Raw genomic sequence first — 8,812 nt, forward strand, 5'->3', positions numbered from 1 at the left:
GAAGAATGTGGAACAACAGGAACGCGCATTAATTGCCGGCGGGAATGCAGAAACTGTATAGCCACCACTTTGGAAAACATTTTGGCGATTTTTTACAAAGCTAAACATGATCTAGACCGAGGACCCAGCAGGATCACTCTCTTTGGCATTTACCGAAATGACCCGAAAAAAACCTCACGTCCACGCAAAAACCACCACACGAGTGTTCACAGCAGTTTTAGCCACAACTGTAAAAAACCCAACGCCAACGGAATGTCCTAGAGTGGATGATGATGGGCAAGTGAACTGCGGCAAATCTATACATACAACAGAATATCATTCAGTGATAAGAGAAATGAGCTTTTAAGCTGGAAAAAAAAAAAAAAAGACATGGAGCCACCTGAAATGACTATTGCTAAGTGAAAGAAGATGTTTTTAAAAGGCTACACGTTGTAAATAATAATAATAATAATAATAATAATAGGCTACACATTGTCCAGTTTTAACTATATGACATCCTGGGAAAAAAGTTAAAACGAGACAGCAAGGAAAATCAGTGGTTTCTGAGAAGGCGGGCGCGGGTGGGTGGGAGGGCCGGGAGAAGGAAGCATAAAGGGATGGAACACAAGGGATTTTTATGGCCGTGGGGCTGTTCTGTAGCTCACTGTAATGGTGGGCCCGTGACCTTACACCTTCTGCAGGGCCCTCGCAACTGCACCCAGGAGCGGAACCCAGTCTCAACAGCCCGCTGTCACCCACGATGACCCGGTGGCGCGCACCCCCGGAGGCGAGGCGTCGGCCAGAGGGGGGACCTTCAGGGGGTGCGGGGGGTGGCGGCTCCCCGTGAAACCCGGCTCGATCTTGGGGCACCAGAAACTGCTCTTAAAAACCAACTCAAAAAAAAAAAAAAAAGCCAACTCAATCGCTAATAAAGAAAAGAAACAACAACAACAACAACAAACAAAAACACCCCCGACTTTAAATCCAGACGACACAACGGTGGTTGCCAGGTGAGAAGGGGGGGGATGGGCGAAAGGCGATCGAGAGGCCCCTTATCCTGATGAACACCGAGCAACGCACAGAATCACTGAAATCCTTGTATCATACGCCTAAAACTAATCTTTGGGGAGAAAAAAAGAAAAAAAAAAGAATCTGTTACAAAAAGGCGGGGGCGCGGAAGGGGCGGCATCTCTGCGGAAAACCTGTAGGGCTCTCGATTTTTTTCCCCCACGGGCTCCTACATCTCAAGAGGGAGCGCTCGATGATCTCCTAAACGAGCAAAGAGAAGCTAAAGGGCACCCGACCTCCACCTCACGGGCGCCGCCTGAGTCTTGATCAGCCCAACCCGCGACTGTGTAGTCCGAGCATCCTTATTTAACCTACGCAATTCACGTCGTCGTCGTCACACGGCGCTGGGACACACCGTCGTTATTCACATTAAAAAGAAAAAAAAAAAAAAACCGTCCCGAGCGCGGAGCCCAACAAGGTGGCAGATACGAAAACCAGGAGGGCTAACCCGGATTCCAGGCTCCAAAGTTCTAAAGCATAAAACCGAACGGCCGAAAATTAGCGATTTCTAATTCCGTCGGCCGAAAACAATGAACGGCCGATAAATCTCGCGATGCCTATGGAAACTACGACTCCCAGCGTGCACAGCGGCTCCGGGCCATCCGCCTATCCCCTGGAGTCTGGAGGGGCCCCGGCATGCCTCGGGGCGCGAAAGGCAGCCTGGGAGCCGTAGTTCCGCTGGACGCCTACCGGTATTGCCAGCGCGGCAGTGGCGGCTCTCTCGGTTCCGTCCAGCCGGGTTCTGTAAGGCGAGCTGAGGCGGAGAAAAGGGCGCGGAACTGGAAGCGGGTGAGTCAGGCGCTGGCTACGTGATAAAGGGAGGCGGCACTGCGGCATACGGCTGGATTAGGTAAATGGACCCGTGCTGCAGTCTCTCCGGAGACGCCGCGATCTAGCGCCCGCGCGAAGAGGGCGAGGAGGAGCCCGCGCCCGGTCCGTGCACCCGTTCTCGCCCTCGTACCCCGCCGCCATCTCCACCATGCAGTCCCGGGAAGAGGCTCCGCGTTCTCGCCGCCTCGCCAGCCCCCGCGGCGGCAAGCGGCCCAAGAGGATCCACAAGCCCACGGTCTCGGCTTTCTTCACGGGCCCGGAGGAGCTGAAGGACGCGGCTCACTCCGCAGCGCTCCTGGCGCAGCTCAAGTCCTTCTACGACGCGCGGCTGCTGTGCGACGTGACCATCGAGGTGGTGACGCCCGGCAGCGGGCCCGGCACCGGCCGCCTCTTCCCCTGCAACCGGAACGTGCTGGCGGCCGCGTGTCCCTACTTCAAGAGCATGTTCACGGGCGGCATGTACGAGAGCCACCAGGCGAACGTGACCATGCACGACGTGGACGCCGAGTCCTTCGAGGTGCTGGTCGACTACTGCTACACGGGCCGCGTGTCGCTGAGCGAGGCCAACGTGGAGCGCCTGTACGCGGCCTCCGACATGCTGCAGCTCGAGTACGTGCGGGAGGCCTGCGCCTCCTTCCTGGCCCGCCGCCTCGACCTGGCCAACTGCACCGCCATCTTCAAGTTCGCCGACGCCTTCGGCCACCGCAAGCTGCGATCCCAGGCCCAGTCCTTCATAGCCCACAATTTCAAGCAGCTCAGCCAGATGGGTTCGATTCGGGAAGAGACTCTGGCGGATCTGACCCTCGCCCAGCTGCTGTCCATCCTGCGCCTGGATAGTCTGAACATAGAGCTGGAGCAGACCGTGTGTCACGTGGCCGTGCAGTGGCTGGAGGCGGCTCCCAAGGAGCGCGGTCCCAGCGCTGCGGAAGTGTTCAAGTGTGTCCGCTGGACACACTTCACTGATGAAAATAAAGATTACCTGGAGGGGCTGCTGACCAACACCATTGTGAAAAAGTACTGCCTGGACCTTATCGAGGGGGCCCTGCAGATGCGCTATGGTGACAAGCTGTGCAAGGCTCTGGCGCCCAAGCCGGAGACCAGCAGCGGCAGCTGTGGCGGCGGCGGCAGCAGCAGCGGTGGCAGTGGCGGCGGCAGCGGTGGCAGCGGCAGCGGCGGTAGTGGGGGCAGTGGGGTTGGCGGCGGCGGCGGCGGCAGCAGCAGCAGCAGCAGCAGCTCCTCTGTTGTACCCATAGCTGAAAACCCACCCCAGAGGCTGGGCGTGTGTGCTAAGAAGATGGTGATCTTCTTTGGACATCCTAGAGATCCCTTTCTGTGCTGTGACCCATACACCGGTGATATTTACAAAGTGCCCTCGCCTCTGACCTGCCTTGCTCACACCAGGACTGTCACCACCTTAGCTGTCTGCGTCTCTCCAGACCACGACATCTACCTGGCCGCGCAGCCCAGGAAGGACCTCTGGGTGTACAAGCCAGCCCAGAATAGTTGGCAGCAGCTGGCCGACCGCCTGCTGTGCCGGGAGGGCATGGATGTGGCCTATCTCAATGGCTACATCTACATTTTGGGTGGGCGAGACCCCATTACCGGTGTTAAGTTAAAGGAGGTGGAGTGCTACAGTGTCCAGAGAAACCAGTGGGCACTGGTGGCTCCGCTACCCCATTCCTTTATATCCTTTGATCTAATGGTCATCCAGAACTATCTTTACGCCCTCAACAGTAAGCGCATGTTCTGCTATGATCCGAGCCACAATATGTGGCTCAAGTGTGTTTCCCTCAAGCGCAATGACTTTCAGGAAGCCTGTGTCTTCAATGATGAGATCTACTGTATCTGCGACATCCCGGTCATGAAGGTCTACAACCCAGTCAGGGGGGAATGGAGGCAGATTAACAATATTCCCCTGGTGTCGGAGACCAACAACTACCGGATAATCAATCACGGCCAAAAACTGTTGCTGATCACCTCTCGCACCCCACAGTGGAAGAAGAACCGGGTGACCGTGTATGAATATGACACGAGGGGAGACCAGTGGATCAACATAGGTACCACCTTAGGCCTCTTCCAGTTTGATTCCAACTTCTTTTGCCTCTCAGCTCGTGTTTATCCTTCCTGCCTTGAACCTGGTCACAGTTTCCTCACTGAGGAAGAAGACGTGCCGAGTGAATCTAGCACCGAATGGGATTTAGGTGGATTCAGTGAGCTGGACTCTGAGTCAGGAAGTTCAAGTTCTTTATCTGATGATGATTTGTGGGTTCAGGTAGCACCTCAGTGAAATGCACAGGATCAGCAGAGTTTGTTGTAGATAGGTTGAAACACTAAGGTGTTTTTACTGCTTTGGAAAGTGTCTTAAAGAGATGCCCTTTCTCTTTGCTGGAAAAAAAAAAAAAAGCCAACAACACAGGTTGATTGATTTCAGGTTTGGTTTAGAAAGGGTATTGTTTGAAATACTAACATAATTTAATGTTAGGGAATTTATACACAAAGAAATCAACCTATTTAATAATTTACTGTTCTAAAAGTCCAGTATTGATTTGATTGTTGGGTATGTTTATGTTTGATTATACTAATTTAGTCTTTTGTTATTAAATCTTCTGTTTTGTGCCACAAGTACTGTGACTTGAATTTTGATTTTTAAAATAGAAAACCGATTGGGTAGGAATCACCAGGTAGGGTTTTGAAAGTGTATCTTTCCCTTCAGAACAGGGTAGTAGGTTCCCAAAACTTTAAACTAGTGGATTATTACAAAATGTGTTCTAATTTAAATATAGTTTTCCAGATTTTAGTTTAGTTACCTCCCCTTTTGTGAAGAAGAAAAAAAAAAAGGCAGATGTTTAATGTGACTGGTGATTTCATTTGTAATGATGTACAGGATGGCCGTAAGCTCACTAAAAGTAAAAACAGACACACACAAGATTCAGCTGTTTAAAAAGAAATTTGTTTTAAATTTGTAATGTAAAATGTGTATTTGCAAACAGTGACCAATTTTCCATCTGTTCTGGTAGTGTCACCAGTCATGGAAAGCCCTTAAAAAAGAGAAGAACTAAACTAACTTGCTTTGTAGGTTCACATTTTTGATCTATACTTGATATATGCTTCACAGAATCAGAGGAATCATCCTCTTTTTCACTGGACACGATTGTGTAAATTTGTATCCATTGTCTTAAAAAGTTTATGTGATTCTTAAAATACTTTGGCTGTACAGTTTTGGTGTTCATCTTAGATTTGTCAGCAAAATGTGATTATTCTTTGCTGTTTAATGAAATAATATTCGTTTTGAAAATATGTGTAAGCTAAGAACAGTATTTTATTGAGATCAGTAGATATTGTGTCTATCAACTATGAAATCAAGTGCCAGCAAAGAACTTTAAAACTTTAAGTTGTGTATAGAACTGTTTTGTGTAGCATTGAAATATTGTCAGTTTTGTAAGTCACTAAATGTTATTATCAGCTTAAAGGTATTTTTGTATTAAAAGTTTACAGTTAAATAACATAAGTGAATGATGGCATTTGGGGCCAGTAGTGAAAGTATATTTCGTCTAAACTATTTCCCTAAGCAGTGGTATACATGGTTATTTTATTAGGGTATTTGTATTTGTTCCGTGTTTCTCTGTGAACCATGCTCCGGTCTTTGTTTCTGTCACACTATGTAAGGGAAAGTTCAGAAACAGAGACTACATCGTACAAAACTGACATTGCTAAATACAAGTGCTTACCTCTTGAGGGTTTATTAGCTATGGTTGTCACGCTACATACCCGTGAAAAATGACCAGATGCTTATGGTGTATCCGTTTTTTCTAGACCCAGTTAGAATTTTCTTCCTGAATCTTCATTCAGTAACATGCTAATTCCTCTTCTATGTTTATGCTCTAGTGATAGAATGCTAACATTTCTTACACCGTGGCTGAGTACAGAGGATTGATTGGTGTTCTCAGGTGGGGAAACTGGATTTTTTAAATGAAATACCATAGGGTGAAAATGGAGAGAGGGAGACACAAAAGGGTAATAAGGAAAAGAGAAAAGAAAAGAAAAGAAAAAAAAAGGTTGTCTCAGCCGTTTTGATTGGCCATCTGAAGATCCTACAAAACATTCCTGGTTAACATTTTTAGTGAACTGAGATGCTTGTCCTAACAGTATGTGTTCCTTCAAAAGGGCAAACATGCTTTTAGTTGTTTAAGGCTACATTTTGTTCTCTTTAACAGCAGGGTTGTTATAAGCACTGTACTTAACACAAAGCTGTGTCTGAGTAGTGTATTTGGCCAATTTTTTCTTCACCAGTAACTTCTTACGGATAGCTTTCTGTTTTGTAAGGTTGAAATAGGACAGTGCTGATCTTCACCAGATTGTCTCTCTGCAGAATTAAGGTATGCAAACGACTGATAAATGACAAATCCTCTAATTTGTCATTCTCAACCTTGGAGTTAGGTAACAGCTAAGTAGCAGTAATATCTTGGTTTACAAAGAAGTTTTCTTGGGAAGAACTTTGGTTTCGTGATATATTTGTGAATTAGAGAATCGATGTTAATCATTATTTTATAGATAAGTGATTTGTATGTGATTAGTTGCAAATAAAACTGGTATTAGAACCTAAACCTCCTGGCTTTTTAATTCAGTGTTTGTGCCAAACGTATAAACCCTTGCTTGTGCAGTGAGTGGCAGGACTAGCGGTATTGAAATGCCTTCTTGACGGGAAAGCACCTTTTGTCTCAGTTTTCCAATTAATCAGCACATCTTTTGGTGAATGCTCGCTATAACACTGTTTGCAAGACTACTCTTTGTAAGATTTAGAATGACCTTAATTATCTTTTGTATCTGTTCCTGTAGTCTGAAAAGCGTAACCCAGATTTTTGCAAGTTCTTCTAAGTTCAAACGATAAGTGTCGTTAGGGCTGCCAAAGGGATAAACTAGAAATTAATTCTACAATTGGCTTGTCTATTGTAAAGAATCTAAGGAAAGCTTTTAATTCACTCTTAAAAAAAAAAAAAGATTTTCTTTACTTGAGAGAGCACAAGCAGGGGTAGGGGTGGTGATGGTGGCAGAGGCAGAGGGAGAAGCGGACTCCCTGCTGAGCAGGGAGCCTGAGGCGGGGCTCTACCCCAGGACCCTGAGATCATGACCTGAGCCGGAGGCAAAGCGCTTACTTAAGTGCCCCTTTGGATCCATTCTTTATAAAATTACAACAAATTTGCCTTTTTCTTATGTCAAGGATGATAAGACACGAGACCTAAGGTAAGAGTACATGTGACAGCCTCTCCTTCCCATAGCTTAGAAACTGCAAGACTCTTTTATCACTCTATAGGAATATCCATTATAGCAAATAGGATAAAGCCGGGAAGCATTAGAAAGCAAAATCACCTAGAGAAAATGTGACTATCGGTAGAAACGTAAGACAATGTTATTTTTAAAACCAACAAGAGTGTTCAATATATATATATAAACCCATTGATTTTTTTTTAATTAAAAAAAAAAAACTGTTCGCGGAGGCTGCTGTGGCTCAGAGTACCGTGGGGGCAATAGGTTTTGTGCAAAACAGGAAGGACCTCCTCCTTGACTCTGAGCCATTTGTCGCCTGGATCTGTTTCGTCAAACTTCCATTCCTCACGCGAGTACCCGTGAGGATTCAGTGTGGTCCGAGCAAGGCACAGAGTGGGGAGTGGACACTGTTGTAATAACATTCCATCTAGATGTGAGACCTGTTTCCTCCTAAAACAACCTTGTCTGGGGAGTCACCTCATGGAGTCAGCCTTTTGCACCCTCACCTCCAAAGTTAAAAATTGCTTAGAAACACCGTTATCTCAATCAAATATTTTTTTGGGGCGGGGGCAAAATATTTGTTGATTCTTGGAAAACGACCTAACCGGACTTAACAGTAATGTCAGGAAAAGTATTTATTCCAAACAGAACTGTGTGTCTTAAAGAGAAGAGCCTGGACTCTGAATTGTAAGCAATATCACCTTAGATCATCTTAAGAAAATCAAGTAGGTATTTTGGAGGGTTTCGTGGGGTTGTGTTTTGTTGTTGTTCGGTTTTGGTTTTTTGTTTTTGTTTTTGTTTTGTTTGCCTATTATAATGGAAAAATTCAGCAATAGGACTTACTTCAGGCACAGCCTGGTCTGGAGTCTGCGTCTTCAGAAGACCTCAAGAGCTAACGTTTTCTCTCACTGTGTCTATTGGCTGGAATATAGTTCTGGCTGTAACTGGTAGAGACCTAGTGGTTACTTAAAAAAGCAGTTTCTCATATAAAAGTCCAATTTGTTAAGTCTCTAGAAAGTCCCCTGAGACTCGGGCTTTTCTATTTTCCCATTCTGCCATCCTGGGGGTGTCGTCCTGGTCCATACAGTCCAAAGTGGTTAGTCCTGGTGTCTATATTCCAATCATCCAGAAGAAAGAAAGGGGGGAGAGAGCAGGACCCTCCCCTGTAAGAGAGGTGGTGTACATCACTTCCAGTCATGTGACGTTGGCCAGAACCTCACGGAGTAGCCACACCTAACTTCAAGAGTGCTCGGAAGAGGTAGTCTTTATTCTAGAACAAGATGTGTTAACATCCAGGAGTTCCTCCGTATAGGATGGGGGAGAAAGGCTGTTAGGTTAAATAGCAATCTCTCCCGCACCATCTGTCAGGCCAGATGCCATCACATGGCAGCCAAAGTGCTAACACCATCCTGGGGGTTCCTGCAATCCGCACAACACGGGCTAGGCCTCCCCCCCCACCCCCCAGAAGGCCTTGGGGAGCTTCCCGGGCTCTTGCCGCTGCTCTGTACAGAAAAGGCAAGGAAAGGCACTTCATCTTGTTTTGATTAAATAAAGCTTCGTAGACTAAATGTGTGCTGGAACCCTAGATCATGAGCCAAAGTCTAGTCTTGGCATTATATCATGGAATGTTTCCACTTCCTGAAAAGAAAGAAAAGAGCACTGACAAATG

At 46.6% G+C, this 8,812-nt stretch overlaps 1 protein-coding gene across 1 annotated transcript; it reads left to right on the forward strand.

The window, feature by feature from the left end:
- The first annotated feature begins 1,895 nt into the window (after window positions 1–1,895).
- Window positions 1,896–6,468, forward strand: LOC129516366 (kelch repeat and BTB domain-containing protein 6). Its single transcript, XM_055335708.1, has one exon. It carries the CDS (start codon window positions 2,027–2,029, stop codon window positions 4,163–4,165), a length of 2,139 nt encoding a protein of 712 aa, XP_055191683.1. The 5' UTR covers window positions 1,896–2,026; the 3' UTR covers window positions 4,166–6,468.
- The last annotated feature ends 2,344 nt before the right edge of the window (window positions 6,469–8,812 follow it).

Source organism: Nyctereutes procyonoides, unplaced genomic scaffold (assembly GCF_905146905.1).
Source record: "Nyctereutes procyonoides isolate TBG_1078 unplaced genomic scaffold, NYPRO_anot_genome, whole genome shotgun sequence".
NCBI lineage: Eukaryota > Metazoa > Chordata > Mammalia > Carnivora > Canidae > Nyctereutes > Nyctereutes procyonoides.

What these genes read in the sequence shown, in the direction of transcription:
- LOC129516366 (XM_055335708.1), top strand. Translation starts at nt 2,027, where the DNA reads ATGCAGTCCCGGGAAGAGGCTCCGCGTTCTCGCCGCCTCGCCAGCCCC.